Below are 21,120 nucleotides of genomic sequence, written 5' to 3'. Positions count from 1 at the left end.
GATTCCCGGGATCTCGGTCCCGGAGTGGGGATGTCAGTCCCGCAGTGGTTCCTGACACTCGTCTTCCTCGTCCCAGCACTCCAGGAAGTGCGGTCGCCTTCCCCGTCCTCCTTGGAGGATGGTGCCTCGAGGAAGCTTTTGTGCCCTAGGAAATCCGCGACTCCAGAGGAATGGGCGGCATTTCGAAAATCCATGATGGCGATTTCTTTTTTATCGCAGGACACGGGTCCGGTCGCGCCTTCTGACAAAGCCGGCCAGGATCGGTCTCGTTCCGTAGCTCGCACGCCTTCGGGCTCGAGTTCGTGACGCAACACTCATTGGGAGCCATCGAGGTCCCCTAAGGACAAGCAATCGAAAGGTTGCAAGAGACGTGTCTCTAGGTCTTGGTCCTCGTCTCCAGTGAGACTGCAGCAACCTATTGAGGGGTAGGGGCCGGCGTCGACCCGTTCGGTGCTGTGTCTATCCGATTCGGACATCGACGCTTTGCCGTCGTATCAGCCCACGGCGGCGTTGGCACCTGTGTCGATGCCGAAGCCTTCGGCGATCCCATTGTCGAGGTTGTCGACACTCTCGTGATGTTAAGGCCTTCGGCGCTATCAGCGCCTTTGGGAATTTTTTCTCGAAATTTGCCCAAATTTGTATCTGGGCTGGTCTAGTCCTCCAGAAGACATCTTGGATCAAGGTCCGTCCTCTGACCCTGTTTTGCCATTTCACTCTACCTTGCAGAAAAGGGTGGCAGCTGCTTGGCAGTCCCTGGAATCTCTTCCGGCTGTGAATAAAAATCTTACTAAGAATTACTGCCCTTCCGTTAGTGACCCCAGCTATTTGTCTACTCACCCCACTCCTGAGATTTCGGTGGTACAGGCGGCTATGGCCACCTCGAGGCAAGCGGCGTAGCCTACCATCCCTCCAGATAAGGACGACAAGCGCTTCGACGGTTGGGCCCGGAAGGTATTTTCTGCTGGGAGCATGGCCTTGAAATCGACCAACTCCACGTGTGCTTTGGCAAGGTTTTCACACACTGTGGAATTGTTTCCTTGGCGGCTGAACATATTCCCAAGGGGGATGAAAGGGATGGTTTCCTTGCTCTCGTGCAGGACGGCAAGGATGATATGTGTGAATCCCTTCAGTCGGGTTTGGATACAGCCGACCGTGTTAGCCAATCCATGGCTGCGAGCACCATGATACGCAGATTTGCGTGTTTACGGAAGTCGGGGTTTGCTCCGGATGTGCAGGCCCGTCCTCAAGATGCCCTTTGATGGCGCACATTTATTTGGCAGCAAGACTGACGAGAACCTTGAGAGGTTGCAGACCTCGAAAGCTGCAGCAAAGACTTTGAGCGTCGCGGTGCGTCAACCTCTGCCTAGGGGACAGCAGTGGAGGGGAGGTTCCTTTCGGTAATACTACTACTTTTGTAGTACAAGAGGGGCCGCCAGTCAAAGGGGCAAGCGGAAAGGTACCAGTGGTGGACGGGGAAATCCTGATGCCAGAGACGCTCAGTCAGCTGCCTCTTTGCCTTCAGGCACTGCCGCAGCAGCTTCCAAACAGTCATGAGGCCATGTCCCATGGTTCGCTGGTTGGGGGCAGACTGTCTCAGCATCTCGAAGAATGGCGGGCCATTACTTCAGATGCATGGGTGTTGGATACCATAGCACACGGCTACTGTCTTCCCTTCCTTCAGAGGCCTCATGACAATCCACCAGGGAAACTCTCTTTGAGCTTCCGGATCTGCTCCTTGTGCAGGAAATCTTGACCCTGCTAGAGAAAGGCACTATAGAACTGGTTTCTGTAGCGAAGAGGAACAAGGTATGGTATTCCCCTTATTTTTTGATCCCAAAGAAAGACGGGGGTTTGAGACCCATCATAGACTTACGTTGGTTGAAAAAACTCCGGAAGGACAAGTTCAAGATGGTCACTCTTTCTGAAGTCCTCCTGGCCCTTCAACTTCAGGATTGGTTGGTTTGTCTGGACCTCAAGGATGCTTACTTCCATTTGCCGATCCACCCTGTGCACAGGAAGTACCTGAGGTTTGCGGCTGGCGACTCGCACTTTGAGTTTCGAGTCCTGCCGTTCGGATTGACCTCCGCCCTGAGGGTCTTCACCAAGCTCATGTTGGTGGAGGCAGCATACCTTGGGCGAGGGGGTAGGGGGGGATTCACGTTTACCCCTACCTGGTCGACTGGCTGATCCGGGCGCGCTCTCCCGAGCTAGCTTTGGATCATTTCAGTGTCACCTGCCGCACCCTCCACAGGCTGGGCTTCTCCCTGAATTTCAAGAAGTCGCACCCGACACCTTCCCAAAAGCTCCAGTACATCGGGACTGTGCTGGATACGTCCTTGGGGGAAGTGTTTGCCTCCCAAGGTAAGGGCTCATCACATTGTGCAGATGGTGGACAAGTTTCAACATGCCCAGAGTCTCCCGGCATTCGAATTGTTAAAGTTGCTCGGCCTCATGGCTTCCTGCATTTTTCTGGTGCCAGAGGCCAGGCTGCGGGCGAGATCCCTACAATGGTTGCTCAAGATGCAGTGGTCGCAGTTCTCCGGCAAGATGACGGATTCTGTTCAGATCCCACGCTCGGTCTCCCAGGACCTTCTGTGGTGGGTGAACGAAGGGAACCTGATGAAGGGGGAACCGTTTTGGCAACCGTGGCCAGAGGTGACTGTAGTGACGGACGCTTCCCTCACAGGATGGGATGCTCATGCCAAAAACTTGACCTCCAGAGGTCGTTGTTGTCCGTCGGAGTCCAGACTCCACAGCTGTCTGTTAGAGCTGAGAGCCATCAGGCTAGCCCTGAAGGCTTTTCTGCCCTTGGTACTGGGGGAAGAGTGTCCTGGTCATGACAGACAACACAGTGGCCATGCATTACCTCAACAAAAAAGGGGGGAGCAGTGTCACTCCCGTTGTGCAGAGAGGCAATGCAGCTCTGGTTCTGGGCCATCCAGCAGGAAATTTCGATCTCGGCAGTTCATCTGGCCGGTGACGAAAATGCGGCGGCGGCGGACGCTCTGAGCAGGCAGAGCACAGTCTCTCACGAGTGGGAGTTGGCTCAGGAAGTCCTTCAGGAGATCTTCGCCCTTTGGGGAACCCCGCAGGTGGATCTCTTCGCCACCCGTGTCAACCGGAAGTGCGAGAGATTCTGCTCAAGGGACTTTCCTCTAAGAGGAGCCTTGGGAGACGCATTCGTGGTGGATTGGTCATTCACTGCTGTACGCGTTTCCTCCAGTCCCCATCATTCCTCCAGTGTTGCAGCGGTTACGGAGGTTCGGTTCCCACATGATCCTCATTGCTCTGGATTTTACATTTCTAGGATGTCCAGGGTCAGAGTGGACGATCAACTCTTTGTAGGATATGCTGGACACCGATTGGGCCAGGCTGTTAGCAAACAGATCTTCTCCAGGTGGATTATCCTAACCATTACGGAGTGTTACTAGTTGACGGGTAAAGACCCTCCTGAAGGGTTGAGCGCTCATTCCACTAGGGGCGTGGCTACTTCCACCGCTCTCCAGTGGGGTGTTCCTATTAGGAATATTTGTGATGCCGCTACTTGGGCTTCAATCCATACATCTGTAAATCATTATTCCCTGGCTAGAATCCAAGGTCAGGATGTGGCCTTTGGGAAGGTGGTTCTTTATTCCGCAATCTAATTGGGTATTCTAAATTCTTTTCCCTACTCCATTTACTAGTATGGCTTTCGGAGTCTGTCAAAGATGTAAAATGCGTTTGAGGACACAATCCATTCAAAGAACAAGTTACTCACCAACTGGTAACGTTCTTTCGACTGGATGTTCCTCCAGCGCATTCCACATCGCCCTCCCAGACCAGACTGGCCCTCAGGAGAATTTCCTGTGCGATTGCAGCTTCTGTTTCCACAAGGCTAAGTGCAGTCCAGCAGGCATCAGAATGGTGTCACGCGTTCTGGGGGAAAAAACTTAAACTGAGGCTACGGTCGCCATGCATCCTATTTATAACATCCTGTGATGTCGTCCTCGACGGAGGCCCTCGAGGGACATGGTCCCAACGCCATCAACGCAGGACGCCCTCTGCCGAAAACGTTTCCGAAGTGCACAGCTGTGGACATTATATGACAAATATGTAGATTGCATTGGAGGAAGATTCAGTCGAAAGAACGTTAACAGTTGGTAACTAACAGGTTCTTCTGCTTGGTTGTGCCATCCTCGTGCCTCATTCTTCTGCTACTACTGCTACAACTCGCATTCCAGTCACAGTTCCAGCTCTTTCCAATTGCCTGCAACGAAGGGGGCCTTTTATGCCTCCCAGGTTCCTTCAGGTGTGGGTTGTTAGGGATAATTGCCTAACTACTTCAGCCCTCTTCCATCGTCCCAGTATTTCTGGGATTATGGGACTTGTAATCCCCTTCAACAAAGTTAGTTCTTTCAACTATTGAGTTAAGTTTAAGGGCAGCTTTACTTCCCTTAAACTCATTAAAAGATGGACTGTTGGAATCGGTTGTTACAGAGTAAGACATTTGATTTAAGGTATTTTCTTAAGACTCTTTTACATTATACCTTGGTTAGTAAGAAGGGTATTTATTCTTAAAAGATCTTACTGTTGTCAAGGCTTGCTCAGATTTAACAGAGCGCGTTCCCCGGGTCTCAGATTTTATATGTGGGCCAGTGGCAATATAATGACAATATGCCATTACCTGTTTTGGCAACTCAGTAAGACACTTCCTTTTAGAGGACAAATACTGCCTCTTATCCCACAGGATCTCCTCACCACCTTGGGCCCTGTCTCCTCCCAGGTGATCCTCCTGCTGTACACCACACCTAAGGTCAGGATTAGGAAATGTCTGCCCTTCCCTGGCCACCTGGGAGGAGGCTTTGGACAGGGTTTCAGTGAGGGATCCGTAGCCGCCTTTGCAGCGCGACACTCCGCATTTTAGCAATTGGTCTTGTAATTAGCCATATTGGCAGAAGGGTGATTTCACTGGATAGGCGAGACCAATGGCATGATCACTTATTTGATTTTAGAATAAAAACCCATTGGATCTGGAGGAACGATTTGATCAACTTAATTGGAGAGTATAGATACCAGGATACTATATAACTTTGGAAGAGTGCAAGATCCATATAAACTCACCCAGTGCTACCCAACACAGGTCATGGAGGTAGTGAAACCAAATGTATCTGTGCTCTCCCTACCTGGTAACAAAAATGAACATACAATGTGATCATGGTCGCTTTCCATTCTGTGGACACCTGGATTTTCATCAATCATAGTTTCAAATCTATAAAAAAATAAACTATTAATGAGCTCTTAGATTGGGTTGATTCCCACTGTGAACAAGAAAGTAGCAACAAAATGGGCCAAAGGATAATGAGATTTGGGATTACAAGTTGAAGCTAATGGAACACCCCAGATGGAGTTTTCATCTTCCATCAGTGCTTCAAGCTCAGTAGATGGTGCTAATTGCATATTAAAATTGCCTGCTATTGTCAGCTTATCCTTAAGTTTTCTTTGAGTAAAAGAATGTACAAAAAGCTATCAGTGCCAAAGTAGAGTGGTCTGGTCAAAGATAAATATTGATAGAAAAAAGTGACAACAAATCGGTGAAAATGAGCCTCAAAACCTGTAAATCTGGGTTATCTACAGTAACCTTTATGCATTTTGCTTTTAGAGACTGGTTGATCTAGGCCAATAACTCCTTTAGGACTACCCCTGGGGCCTCTTGATGCTGTGACACTGTTATTCTGTCTTGGTCCCTGGTTTGTTTCCTCCTTCCCCTGCAACATCTGGTCTTTGAATCACATTCTCCCACTCAATTGTCAAGAACCCATGTCCTCCACTCTGTCATCAGTGTTACATTTTGTAAGTGTTTTTGTGCCTAAAATGCATTGCTTTCCTGTGATTTCTAGCAATAAATAACTCATCAAAATACTTTTATAATGTGCCTAAGACATGTTGGTGGCAGCTATGATGTTATTACCATTTTTGTGTTTTTATTTTTTAACTAATGCATTTTTAATTTACTGTGAATGGCTACTAAAGTGGCTGTGCAAATAAGTTATTCACTCTAGGGCATTTTGTTCTTAGACCTTCTTCTTGCCTTCTCATGTCAGGAAATACCTTGCCTGAGGGGAGGTGGGGCAGGTGTGTGTGTGTCCATCTCTGTCTGTCCCCAATCTACATATTTGATGTCAGAAAGTCTGTTGCTGGGTAGATGTGGTGACCAGTGGCTATCCCTGCCATGACTGCAGATCCTTACCATTGGTGGCCTGGGCTTACTCAGAGCCTGAATCTTGAATAAAAGGAGGAATCCTGTGACTGTTCAGAAGATCATCGTGGAACCAAGACTCCTACGAAGAAGAGCGTCCCGCTGACGAACCATAGACGACCCCTGCAGCTCACCAGCATTGACTCCAATGTTGTCCCAGTGAGGCCCTGCCCCTCTGCCCTGATCTCAGGAAGGCCTTTGTTGTTGCTTCGACCCCTGGATCGGTGGGACCAACCAGTCTCGACCCCTGCTTTTGAGGATCCATGTCTGCGGAACCTTTCGGAAGTGTCCCTGGACCAACCAGTGGACTGACCAGCTCTCTTGGGCTACCTCGCTGTCACCGTTCTGATCAGAGCTTTTGAACTTTGCAGATCTTTAGCTTGTGTCAAGTCGCCTGCTCCTGAATTTTCAAACGTCTCATTCCAAAGGAAGCTTTGACTGCTCCTGTGTTTGCTGCTTGAATATCACCTGTCACCGCTTGACCGTTGTGACTCCCGTTGCAACACACCTTCAGTCCCATGGAGTGTCTTGAAGTGGTCTGCGCCGCAGACATCTTTCTTTCCTCATTTTGGTCTTCTACTGGAAGCTGTCCGGAACAGATTCCTGTGCTCCACGACTAACTGAAACTAAATCCTGATTGACCTATGCACCCACACCCCCTGGTCTTTCCTCAACCAGACTAAGCACAGAAGATTGTGTCCCCAATCCGATTCCAGAACACCTCCAGTGGTCTCTGGAAGAATTGGAGTCAGCGGGGTAAGTTAGCATGCCCCTTTCTCCCGCACCGCGTCCTCCATAAGGTTACATTAGGCATAAAGTCCTGGCCCTAACTCACTCTTAGCTGACCTTTGGTGGTGGAACCTTGGTTAATGATCCTTGTCGAGGCCTAGTCTAGTCTACTTAGTTGGATTGAGTTGAGTATTTACCTGAACTTTATTTGAACTTTGATCTAACTTTGTTACTCTTTACTAATCAAACGCTGGCACTTAAATATCTCTATAAACCTACCTAAAAAAAGTATGCTTTGCAACTGGTCACTTTTGAGCATAATGTCCCAAACCATCTGCGGGCTGGACTTTATAAGTATTAGCTACATTTTTTTGTGGTGAGTCTAAGAGTTAATTCTGTCCTTATGAATCTGATCAACTTACCTGTATTGCACGGGTCATTGATTCAAATGGGGAGTTTATATATCTGTTTTATAATGGTTTTATGTGACAATTGTTGCCTAGTATTTTTATCTGCTTAATGTGTAACTAAAGGCCTAATCATTGTATTCTTATTTACATACTTGTCTAACTGGAATTACTGGTGGTGTTCTGTTTGGACTCATCATAGTCCTAGACCACTCACACCCTTTCTGAGACTAAGCCTTGCCTGCTTTGCTTGCTCAACTTGATTTGGTTTGACACTGAAAATGACTTGTGCACTGCAACCTCTAGACCCACCTTCACCCAGACCAAAGGTGTGAGTAGTTGACCCCACTGATTCCTATTTAATTGAGGATCGTATTTTCAGGAATCCTAGTTTGGGGACAGAGTCCATGCCAATTTTGGTGCGCCCTCTCACCATACAGTGGCCATATATTCCAATCCCTCTAGCCTAATGTCCTTGTGATCTATCTCTGGAGATGGTTTTCAGTTCCTACAAAACTAGTTCAGAAAAGAAGTGTTCTTAGCTCTACTGTTCGCATCTTCAGATAGACTTGTAAGTCTGTATATAAATAAAATGTCTCAAGTTCATTACATGGAGGAATGTTTCCCTTGTTCCTTTTCCACCGCCTTGACCACTTTCTCTCTATTGGTTCTATATCTTGAACAGTTGGATTGAACCCACCAGGTTCCCTTCTCCTTATGATTGTACCAATGTCACTTATTTCTCGAGGACCCTCCAGGCCCCTTTGGCTTTCAAGTTTACTTAACCTTTCTGGTTGTATATGTGCTTCTTGCCAAGATTCAATACTCTGATTTCTAGGGCTCCCATAGCCCTCCTTGTCAGTTTTTCTCTCCGTTTGCCTCGCTTGCCGCCCTCCACCCTGGGCAACCCATGTACCTTCTGTGCCTTTGGGTGTGCTCCAGCTGGATGTCGTCCTAGCAGGGATGTTATAGTTCGTCGTCCTCCCAGTCGGCGTCGGACCATAAGTGTTGCCTTATCTTCTTCTGCCCAGTTCAGCAGTCTTGCGCTGTCTTTGCGTTCCAAGTGGAGGATTCATTCTTCTGGTCTGTCCTGACCTCTTCATAGTTCCTGGGTCTCCAATCCACCAGGGCTGCATCGTGGTCATGCCACCTAGTAAGACGGTCCTTGCGTCCTAGCCTCTTCTGCCCGATTCGGCAGTTTATGTGGCCCTCGCGTTCCAATGGGAGGAGGAGCCCTCTGTTCTGTGCGGGTCTCTGCGTAGTTTCCCGGGACCCAGACCCACCATGGCTGTAGTGTGGGCATGCCAACAGGTAAGACGATCCTTCCAAACGCAGTCTTTTAGTTGGCTGTATCGCCTTTCTCAGTGCTGGCCTTTCTGTATGTCTGCCTTCTCTCTGCATCTCGCCATGCTACCACTGGCTCTGCGGTGTGGCACGGCTCTGCCCTTTGAGGACATCTGTACATCAGAGGCTCGCCTCTACGTAGGATTCGTCTCCCTCCATTCAAGTTTCCTTGTCCCTTTATTCTGCCCACTGTTCTTCAAAGAGGCGTGTTGCTTTTCGTCAGTTGCTGAGTCCAAGGGTATGTCAGTATTACCTTGAGCCAATGATATAAAAGCATTGTCAGTATTTGTTGGATGCAAAACGGAAGTAACATCAGTCTTCTCTATACCAATATTCTTCATAAGGAGTTCCTTGTAGGAATTGGAGTACTTGTCCCCTAGGGGAGTCACTCCCAGTGAGGTGTCGCTTTCCCTGACCCCTACGGAGGGTCTTGCTTAGCAGGCTCACCGCTGTAGCCTCAAAGGGGGTGGCTGCCCATAGGGAAGAAGGGATGAATTGTCCCTTTTCATGTCACCCCCTTTGTTTTGGGAATCCTCATTGTGAACAAAGTGTAAGTGTATGTTTCCCCTTTGAAAGCTTACCTGTTGGCTTTCGCCAAGTCTTGTTGCAGGGGGACATTTGGAATGCCTTCACCCCTATTCAGTATGTAATTATATCTGGCTAGGGAAGGACGTCTTAAGCTGTAAAGGTAATACCTTATATTATAAGATATTGTTTTTTATTAGCATTTTTCTTTCCCCCTAATTTACCTTAAACAGTAGTGTTTATGCCTTGCATCAGTGTTTTAAACTGTGTCTAATTGTAAAGTGATGTGGGGTTACCTCTTGTGCATATAAATGTGTTGTGATTTCTTGTGTAGTGTGTAGTATCCTTGACATTTAATAATGTTTTTCTTTTATAAGTAGCATTTTTATAAATCTGTGTGGACTTCCAATACGTGACACTTGTTAACTGTACCAATGCACCTGATCTCCCAAGTCTAATCCTTACTGCTCAGCCTAGTGTACACATAGGTTAGACCTAAGTGTGAAAAACCCTTGTTAATCCACTGAGTTGGCCTACTAGACTCGCACACTGATATTGATTCTGAAAATCCCTTCTAACACTTGGTCGGTTCAGTACGATGCAGGCAGTCATAGTTCTGATACATTCTTTCTCTGTTTTTCACAGGTATCTGATGAATGGAGGGGAGTCCAGCAGCAGTGATGATGATAGTGATGATGATGTGCAAGTTGTATCTAAAGCACCTCCCCCACGCCAGGTTTGTGGCCCAAGACTGCCATATGAAATAGTTTTTCCCTCTAGAGTTGGGGGAGTAAGGGCCTGCTTTGTACTAACTTAAATGAGCTATTTTGTCCTCTTACACCACGTTTTTATTTCTTGTGTTTGTGGTTTGTTTTTGCATGAAAATAGTCTGAGTCTGTACTGGGAACTGTCCTCTCCCCCAAAAAACACTGCAATCATGAAATGTGAGACACTGAATTTGCCAACTTTCTAGAACCTTGCATGTGGTTATAGTGGAGGACAGTAATCTGTTTCTCAAGACTTGTAGTGGATTAGGAGGTGAATTCAATGCTATAAAGAGATGGTATTTGTTTTACATTCTTAGGTCATCAGTAGAGATGGCATTTGTTATAGCATTTGTGCAGGTATGTTTTAAGGTTCCCTAAATGATGACCTTTGAATTTCAAAAGGGCCTGAAATTTGACTCTACAGTTGGTCAGTTAAATCTAGTTGTTGGTAAATTCCTCTATAACTGCTCTGCGCATTCCAGGGTGACATCAGGAGCTAATCTGTTCTTTATTAGACATTCATTTCTTTTTAGAGATGTCCATAATCCAAGCTCACCGTTTCTCAAAAAACAATAAACTGCTCTTAATAAAAGACAAAGAAGTATAAAGGGGGCCACCAAGGGGGCGCAAGCAAGATGGCTCCCTGAGCATCGTACTCTGGCAACCTCTGGACCATATTTAAGAGAGATCCAGACACCCCCACAACAGAACGCTTCCTTAAGTGTCAGGGAGACACCTGATGTTTCTCGTCTCCAGAGCTGTGTTGCCTTGAGGGAGACGCAAGGAGGCCCCTCCTCCCCTGTGCTTGGCAGCAGAGTGCCCGGGACAGGGATGAGGGCTGCAGCTACTAGGGCCTTCTGAGCCCCGAAGAGAAGCGTTGTTGGGCCATGTCCTAGGGACATGGCTGCAAATCCCCCTCTCTTACAGTGTTTCAGGACGGGTAGAGCGGGCACCCACTATGAACTTGGTAGAGGAATACAAGCCTTGCCAAAGGTAAAGGGGTGTATGTGGAAAAAGGGGGACACCAGGAGATCTGCGAAATCTCTTCTAACACCTGGTCGGTTCAGTAAGTAGGGGGCATGCAGGAGGACTGGGGAGGCACAGGAATGACATCAAATAGCTGAAAATCAAAGCCACAGCTCATTCCAGGACATAGGGTCCAGCCAGTATGGCTTTGGCTGGTCCTTCAAATGGAGCAATGGCTTCAACCAGTGGCAGAACCCTCCAGCAGGTAAGTTAGATACCTGCCTTCCTAGAAATTGCAGTGAGAATTTAGTGCAAGCTAATGGTCTCCCCTATATATTCCCCCAGACACACACAGGCTGGCCATTGGTGGGTGGGCTATCGCACTAAAGGGTTAAAAGCAAAAGGTTAGGTGGCCAGCCAATCTGGTTGGTCTCTAAAACTGCTGGTCATCCCAGACCACCCTCACAGAATGTGAAATGACCAGCCCGGAGTCCAGAATTGGTCTACACCAGTTCAAACCACTATTACTGCCATTTTAGGTTGGTTCATGGTTTCTTTGAATTCAGAGAAGGCCCCAAATAAAACGTCTGAGACAAGGACTTAAATACATTGGTACCCCAATGGCTACAAAGATGAACATTGAGCAACTAATGTGGTAAATCTGCTTGCACACTTGAAGCCAAAACTAAATTACAACTGCCACCAGCGTGCGTCCTAAAACAAATGGATGATGTAGGGCAACATAATAACTGTAGGGCCAGTATGGGGGAGCTTAGAAAGTACCCCTATCCCAGTATCCTTCGGGGGACTCTTAGGGGACCATGTACTCTAAATACAAGCGAATTATTGATGTGCTTTATTTTCGGCTGAGAGCAAGAATGCAGCAAACAGTAAAATAATTATGTACAATACAACATTAGTTATATTATCACAAAACAATACCAACATTCCTAGTAAAATGAGGAATGATTACAACAATCATTATACAAAGTTAAAGTATATGCAATATATACAATACAACGTTTATGCAACATTTTAAATAGGAAAGGTAAAATCTCAGTACTTCCTAATAAACCCTGAGTAATAGACATTTAAAAATAATATACACAAAGATGGGCGCCGACACAAGATCAATGTGTTGACGGTGCTCCCGAGCCCTTCAGCATTGGAACGCGTATCCACCACCCCTTGAAGGCTGTACAGGTGCTGCGGTGAAGGAGAAACATTAACAAACACCCCAGGCAAAGTATTAGACCAAATGGAGGGTGCGGAGGGTACCTACCAGTGGTAAAGAATGATACCTTTCCTCATCAAAATAGCCTTGATGGGTTTCCATACCCCCTTTAGGGTGGGATGTATAGTCCCTATGAAGTCATATCTCGGGCGTGGCCCCCCTAGGGTTTCCCCCCCGGAAGTTCTGCCTGGGCAAAATCCCGCCCCGAAAGTGATGTATGTGTGTTTAACAGGCACTTGTTCCTTAGCCAGGGTGTCCCACTGGATGTGACATCATGGGGGATAGCCGGAAGGCCCCCCAAGGGTTGGAGTCCCTAGGGGCCCCAAGGGGGCTTCCCCTGGATGCCCCCACCCCTCAAGCCCAAGCGCCACACTTCCGGATCTTTGGGGGTGACAACCGGGGATGCCCCAGTGGGGGGCCCCTACAAAGACCCGGAAGTGTGGCATTGAGTTTTGAAGGTTGGGGTCGTGGAGATGTTTGAGCGGCGGCCATCTTTAGGGCGTGTGGCGTGTAGGGTGTATATATTCAGATGAGTATTGGGGGATGTACAAGCCGTTCCTGAAGCCTTGGAAAAAATGAAAACTCAAAAGACCTCAATACCAGGAATTATGAAGCGCTATAGCTACTACTCTAAGGACAATACAGAGGCAGAGGATTTGAAAACCCTTCAAAAATACTACAGCCCTGAAAGTCCGCCGATACCAGCGCTATCCGTCGATGGGGACCCTGATGACGCAGCGGCTATAGATACAATGTGTGAGCGTTTTTATATGTTGAAGCTTGGGAGTGGGAAACCACCAGGGGTCATCGACTCTGGTGTAGATGACTCCTATACCGATGCAGACTACGTGGATATGGATGAGGCTGTTAAGGCTCTTAAGGAGGACCCGTATGAGGATCTGAATGTTTTAGAGCAACTGTTTCCGGAGGCCGCAATGACCCCGACGTTAGACACAGCATCCGATGAAGACAAGTTGTTTATGTTCGTTACTAGCTCCTCTATACTGGAAGATGCTGGTTCTGAAATGTGTACTATGGTAAGTAATGAAGTATGACGCTGTGTGTGTGTGTGAAAATCCTGTGAAAACACATGCTCAAGCGCTAAACTTCTCTCTTTTTTGAATTGCAGAAAACGCCAGATAACCGTAACGGCGCTGTGGGCCTGAACAACTCGTTTAACGCCGTCAATTATTATTGCGTGTGCTGTTCAAAAAGGATTGAAAGTTCAGCATTCCCCGACGGTGATACGTGTAAGAAATGCGATACTTTGAAACGTTTTGAAAGTTCTGATGAGGAAGAAGATGAAAATATAACCCTTTTGGAGACTGTAACGGTTCAAGCTTTTGCGGCGTCGGTTGTGAAAACGTGTTTGAAGCGTGACTATTACAGTTGGTGTGAAGGGCATAAATACGGATACCCTCAACAGGATGCTCATGATTGTTTACTCCTGAATTATCAATCTGTCGCAATACGGGCGATATGTCAGATATTGAAGTCATATAACGTTTATCAGATGCTTAAGTGTTTATAAAACCATGGGTATGTGTGTACATGCAAGTGTGGTGGGACTGCTAACAAAAACAATCTTGGGAATTCAAATGTGTCGCAAGCCTGAGAAAAAAATGAAATCTTTACGCCTGGCAGGACCCATGATTTTTAGAAACCATATAACCCGTTTAATGCAGAGAGACTTTTCTCACCTGTACAGTCTCGGGAGTAACCCGCACAGGTGTCCGGTACAGCGAAAGCTTGTTTTTTGAAAAGATGAAAATACAATAATCCTGCTCCTTATATGTGTACCATTGTTTCTAGGGTAACGTTTCTGAAGGAAAAGCCGGACTTGTGGGGCGCTACCTGACGCCGGGACGTATGTGTTGGAAAAAACTTTTATACGCTATGCTGAAGGCGACAATAGCTGTAAACAGCCAACACCTGTTGTGGCATTTTTATGTCCCGAGACTTCGATATGCGCAGATTTGTGAAAGTGTAATCTGTATAAGTGACATCTGTAACATCATCAAGAGGCCGGTGTGTGATGAATACGGTTCTGTATTCCGATACAATTTGGGTTCTTTATACCTGGGTCCTAGAACAGTGTTGAAACACCACGTGGCTGAAATGTATGCAAGATTCCTACGCCTTAGAGGCCGTATTTTACAAGTCTCAGAACTATCTGAACTGTTAAATGCTATGAGTATCTGGTGTCTACAGAGTTACAGGAAGTGTAACCACATTGATGTTTATAGTTTTGTTATATGATGTGTCCAATAAAATATCAGGGGTGGTCGCGGTACGACACCCCGTACATGTATACCAACCAGTATAAAGAAAAATAAAAGAAAACGTCATACACCAACCCTGTGTCTGGTTATTTTTTTGTAGTGCTTCAATTGCTAACACACGTTCAAGATTGCATAAAAGCTATCATGATAAGTGTGGCGTTGGGAGTTATGGGGGTGTTGATGCGCTTTATCGAAAATTACAGCGTGATAAACACCCCATCACATACTGAGCTGTTAAGACATGGCTATCCGGCCAGGAGACCTATACCCTCAATAAAAATGCAAGAAAACGTTTTAAAAGAAGAATGACCATTGACGCAGCTGAAAACATGCAGTGGCAAGCTGACCTGGCGGATGTTTCTAACCTTGAAAAGCAGAACGATGGTGCCCGGTACATTCTGACGGTGATCCATGTTTTATCAAAATACACGTTTGCAGAGGCCTTGAGGGAGAAGACTGGTGCAAGAGTGGCTGTGGCCTTCAAGCATATCTTCAGCAAGGGCCGTGTACCTGTAAAATTATTATCTGATGCCGGTAAGGAATTTCTGAATAGGCCCCTCCAAAACCTTCTAAAACAACACAGCGTGCATCATTTTATAACACACATGGAAGTTAAAGCGGCGGTGGTTGTACGTTTTAATAGAACCCTGAAATCTAAACTATGGAGATATTTCACAGCCTATAATACACAATGCTATGTAGATATATTACAGACTTTTATTGATGTGTATAATGACAGCTACCACCTATCTATTATAATGCCTCCCAGTTCTGTAACCTCTGAAAACTCATCAGCTTGGCGAAACCTGTATGCTGGATGGATATCGGAGAAGATCAAGAAAACATCCTTCCGCGTAGGGGACCATGTGCGAGTATCCAAGTTAAAAGGTGTCTTTACAAAAGTCTACCAACAGTCCTTTGCTGACCAGATTTTCATAGTGGCAAAAGCAACCGTGAAAGAGTGGGTATACATATATCAGCTGAATGATTATGCTGGTGAAGAATTTCTACACAGAGGAGTTACAAAAGGTGGTTGACGATCCCCAGCGTCTTTATAGGGTTGAGAAAATTATTCAAAGTAAAGGTAAGGGGTCTAAGAAACAGCATCTGGTAAAATGGCAGGTATGGCCTGAGGCATTCAACAATTGGGTCAAGGTGGCCTCTCTAGAAGATATAAAAGACAGACGCTCCCTGAGAAGAAGAAGAAGATGATGGAAAACACCGGCTTTTATATCACCTTGCCTGGTAACGCCTCTTTAGATATATTCCCCAAAAACGAAATATCGGATTATTCTGTTAAATTGGCTAAACCCGTTAATTTCCAAGATCAGTGGGAAGCGGGGTTGATGGAGATTCAGTACCCCCATACATGGGACACCCGGGACAAAATCGATTCCTGGTATACAATCAGACCTGGAGAGCCTGCTGAATTGATAAACGTGGGGTTTCCTCACGGCTACTACCCCACAATACAGGCGCTGCTAGATACTATTAACAAATCAATTGCGAGTCTCGAGCGCTATACAGATATATATCTGTTTCTAAATAACTCCCACCGGAAAGTATTTCTTAGATCACCCGATCTTACCGTGGAGTTTATATGTAGCAGGAAACTTTCGATGGCGTTTGGGAACGTTCAACATATAAATATTAAAAATACAGACAAAACACGTGCAGATATTGATGCTGGATTTTACAGCCTCATGATCTATAGCGATATAGTAGAATACCAAAGGGTTGGTGACTCGTACGCCCCCCTGATGCGGACCGCACAAGTCAAGGGTGAAAATAACGGCATTGTTAATATACAGTACATGAAGCATGATTATTTTCCCGTGTCTAAGTGTCATTTTGACACCATCAACATCTAGATAAGGGACGATCAGGGGGATCTGGTCTCATTTGAATACGGGAAGGTCCTGGTGAAACTACACATGCGCTCTAGACGGGAGAGAGACAATTAGAAAATGGTGATCATGAAGAATTACAGGGAGCCGCACGCTTATAGGGATTATTACCGCAGACAGGCCGGTTATGGAAATCAGCCCTACTTCCAAGGTATGCCTGTGATGTATGGTGAGGGTCTAGGCAATGTTTTCAGAAGTCTTTTACGGAGAGCCATGCCCTTCCTGCACAAAGGGTTTGAATTAGCCAAGCCGCATATGAAAACAGCTGCTACAAACATTGCTAAGGATGTGGTGTTTACTGCAACAACCTCCATCGCAAATCGTTTCAACCAACCAGCAGAAGAGGGCTCTGGTTTACGTGGGTAAAAGCCCTGCAAAAAGGAAAAGGCGAGCTTCGTGCAGGCGCGGGCCTCCTAAACCGCCTAAAAAACGAAGAACTACTACTAAAGCCGGCTGTCTGGTCATTTGGTCGACAGACAATTGGTCGACAGACAAATGGTCGACGCAATTTGGTCGAAAGACAAATGGTCGAATTTTTTTTTTATTTTTATATATATTTTTCAGGTTTTCGTTTAGGAAAAAAAGGGGGTTAAAGCCGCTCAGAAGAGAAAACGCATGTCAAAGAACAGATGGGTCAATGCAAAACAAAAACAGACCCGGCATCAATATTTTCTAAAAGATGGCCTTTATCCACTGTGCCTCGGGGGAATGTGTGAAATCGGAACTAGATCTGTTTGTCATGCCCCCGACACAGACAAGCATCGAAAACAGTTTTTTCATGGAAGTTGCGCCCCTAGCGGCACTATCACTGTTAGCACCCATCAAGTTTTACATATCGGGCTCAACGGCGACGTACCTGGATTTGAATGACATCTTACTCTACCTAACCTGCAGAATAACAAAAGAGGATGGGACGGCTATCGGAGCGGCGGTGAATGTGGCCACGATTGCCTATCCGGTGGCCACCCTTTTCAACCAGGCGGACATCACTCTAGGTGATCACATGATTACACAGTGTGACAATATGCGTGCCTATAGAGCGTATATAGAAAGCAATCTGAACTAAAGCAGTGACACTTTGGACACATAGCTCACTGCAGGGCTTTTTTATAAGGACACGGCAGGGCATATGGAGGATTATGCTCTAGATGGAAACAACAAGGGCTTTATAAAGAGATTAGCGTATGCAACAGGTAGCAGAAACTTTGATTTACTAGGGCGTCTACACGTGGATCTGTTTTTCCAGGAGAAGCTGATGGTGAATGGTGTTGATCTGAAAATTAAACTCTCTCGAAATAAAGAGGCTTTCTGTCTGAACAGTGATGATGCAGAAGCCTACAAACTGGTAATAGTATCCGCGAGTTTATTCATTAAAAGGGTCAATGTGTCACCGACGGTCAGACTTGTGCATGCTGATACTCTACAAGTATCTCACTTGAAATACCTTGTGGAGAGGACCTCCTTGAAAATCTTCAGTGTACCAGCGGGCAGCTGTGTCGCCAGTCAAGATAACTTATTCTTGGGACAGCTACCTAAAATAATCGTTATTGGCTTTGTGGATAACACTGCTTTTTCAGGGGATTACGCGAACAATCCTTTTAATTTTAAACATTACAACATTAACTATGCCGCTCTTTTTAATGATGGGGTTGTCATACCCGCCAAAGCCTACAGCCCTAGTTTTCAACAGAAAAATACAATTAGGGAGTATCTGGAGTTAGTCTCCATCAGTGGCAAGCACATGCGCGATAAAGGATTTGTGATACCATGTGACGACTACGATGGTGCCTACACCTTGCTGGCTTTTGATTTGAGACCCGATAATGCATCATCAGGACATTGTAATCTGATTCGGAATGGTAATTTACGCCTTGAGGTACGGTTTGCTGCAAATTTACCAAGTACTGTGAATCGCATTATTATGGCCCTATTTGACTCGGTCATAGAACTCAACAACCAGCGACAGGTGCTGTACGATATGTAATGGATACCTACCAGATCATGCGTTTCCTGCGTAAAGACAAACATGTGGTGAAAACATTTCAAGGCGTGTATTCGTGTGATAACATTCCAGGGGACATGCCGGGTGAGCTGGCCATCAGCTTTGTTGTGAACACCGATCCCCAGCATCAAGAAGGCACACATTGGATAGCTATGTTTATAGACACTGTTGCAATAACTGTTTTTGATAGTCTGGGATGTTTCCCAAGCCACCCTATATATGACGGCAATCTATTGGACTATGTTAAACATATAGCACCCATAGTACATCATAATAGAGCCCAGGTGTAGCATTCTGAAGCCGTGACATGTGGGTAGCATGCTTGTTACTTTGTATCTAAAATGTCTGAGAAACAGTCCCTGTGGGCTGTTATGCAAACCTATTCTCTTGATCTCAGACAAAATGATTGGATGGTGACGGATTTTGTGAACAAACGTAAATATCGCCAGCCACCTGTAAATGTATATAGTTTTTGCCAGAAAAGTAAGTGTGTTAATAACCAGTAGATGTGTACAGGCCTAAATAAAAACATCTTGTACTTTTAAACAACCGTCTCCTCCTTACTTGGGTCCTGTTTAATATTAAAAAATATATATATATTGTGGTAAACATGCTTGAAATAATTAGACGCAAAACGTATGGTTGGTATAAATAACAATGTTATTTTATCACAAACAGAACCATTGTTTATACAGGCTGTGCGGGATATAGATATAAAAGCATTTACATAAACACATTTTATTACAAACAGTGCATTTGTTTAATCAACAGGTGTGAGTATACTTATAAAACAGATACATAAACCATATACATCTACACACTACAATGGTTAAACACTGTTCTTAAAATTAAGAGAAAACGCAGTTACACACTAAACCAGCCCTTTAAGGAAATATCTAGGGACTCAACATCCTCGGACGGGGTTTTAACACCAGTGTCTTTCAATGTCTTGAGCAGTTCGCAATGCCCCATGTTTCCCACTAAAGTGGCAGGAATGTTTTAAGCCTGCAGCAGATTGCATGAACAGATCCCAGCCTCTAGGTTTTTTGTGTCTTCGAAAGGCCTGCGGGTTGGTAATGCTGCAAACTAAATCATGGAGATTTGAACCTTTGACAGTCGTGCCTTTATATACAAAATCCCCCTTTGCGTTCCAGGGTACCAGCCCCTGCTCACCGGTCATCTTGTTCAACAATAATTCTGCATTCTTATGATAACTGGGGTTAATGGTGTTCAGGATTTCAGCTACCAGGGGATCAGAAAAGGGGGGGGGCGGGACTTGTGTTGGCGAGACTCGTGGGCTCTTCAGGGGGCATGTACAATGTTAGTTTGTTCTTCTCATTGTTGGATTATCTAAAATGTGTTAAGTATTTCTGGAGAATAGAGGAATAGAGGGTAACCTTGTTGTAGTCTGATAAATCATGCCTGCGTAGGACATCTTGCATTTCAGAATCGATCCGGAGGGTTGCTGATTTTCGAATATCAGGCTCTTCCCGGTATGGGTGCTCAGACCATCCAGCTGACATTAGTCAACCAGATACATCTTCTGACTGTGCTCCATTAACCGCCCCCTAGAAGCTTGGTGATCAGCGGTAATGCAAGGCCTGGGAGTGCTCCTATGAAACCTCTGGATTTTTAAAAAAGTTTTCTTTTAATTTTTATGGAGGCCCGCTTCTTACCCAGTTTCTTGAGGATTAGCTTCTTCTTTTTTAAGACACCTAGTTGACGGCCGGATAGCCGTATGTTCCCCCTGACGGTATTGAAGGCAATCTCGGTTATAGCCGATATTAAATAATCAGAAGCCGAGCACAGAATGGCCTTGGGTTGCTGTGGCGTTGCTGTGGCGGTGCCGTTACTAGCATTTTAAGTAGAGCGTAGTTCCGACGTATACATGCCATCATGATGGTCAGTTGCGGGTACTAATGAGGCCTGCTTTTCCCCTCACCAGGTTTTTCTAGAGGGCTTCTGTATGTAGACGACCGGTAAATCCAGATGGAAAATACCCGTGCGCAATGGGTAGTCCTCTAAGGGGTTTGTCTTTAAATCCACCAATAAGTAGCCATAAGGTTTACGGGTGGCGTCTTCAAAGGCCTCCATGAAAAATCAGCTGTTACCCGGATACATCTGGTGCACTAGAACCGAGAAAAGAGAGCTGTTGTTTATCTCTGGGGTTCTTAAACAGAATGATATAACTGGCGTTTAGCCTTATCGAACGGTTGCCCTTGTGGAATAAATTCTGTAAAATGTAGCAGATACTAAGGTTCCTATGATGTGAGTACTGAGTAAAAGCCTTTTCCAATTCGGAGCTCTGACCACCCTGCTTCATGAGATCATCTACGATAATCATATTAACAAGGTTTGGTGGTAGCAACCAGTTGTCATTCAGAGTATCTGGTAACCCCTCCACAAACTTCAGATGTGGTATTTTAGAGGTCAGTTCGTTATACAAGTTCTGCCAGCATGAATAAAACCAGATGAAATTATCCGGTGGGGCCGACGTGGTGCAGGCATTTTCTAGGAGCTGTTTAATAAAATAACTTTTACCGCAGCTGGAAAGACCCGCTAGCATGCATGAAAAAGGGTGTTAAAGGTGAGTGTCCATCCTCTGCGATGCTTCCTTTTCAGTAACCGTGGGCTAATGTTTTGTGGTCGTTTGTGAGCATCCTTTTATCAACCACTACCCTCAAAGTCTTATGCAATGTCTGGGTGCTAATCTCCCAGCGGT

At 45.8% G+C, this 21,120-nt stretch overlaps 1 protein-coding gene across 1 annotated transcript in view; it reads left to right on the top strand.

The window, feature by feature from the left end:
• Positions 1 to 21,120, top strand: part of XRCC1 (X-ray repair cross complementing 1) — a 795,788-nt gene that overhangs the window by 444,016 nt on the left and 330,652 nt on the right. Inside the window, exon 11 of the mRNA XM_069640868.1 lies at positions 9,886 to 9,976. Within this exon, the coding sequence (XP_069496969.1) occupies positions 9,886 to 9,976 (91 nt within the window). The remainder of the gene's footprint in view (positions 1 to 9,885; positions 9,977 to 21,120) is intronic.

Source organism: Ambystoma mexicanum, chromosome 1q, assembly GCF_040938575.1.
Source record: "Ambystoma mexicanum isolate Mex_15411 chromosome 1q, UKY_AmexF1_1, whole genome shotgun sequence".
Taxonomy (NCBI): Eukaryota; Metazoa; Chordata; class Amphibia; order Caudata; family Ambystomatidae; genus Ambystoma; species Ambystoma mexicanum.
Note: the sequence above shows the minus strand (reverse complement) of the source record. Positions and strands in the feature narration are given on the sequence as shown.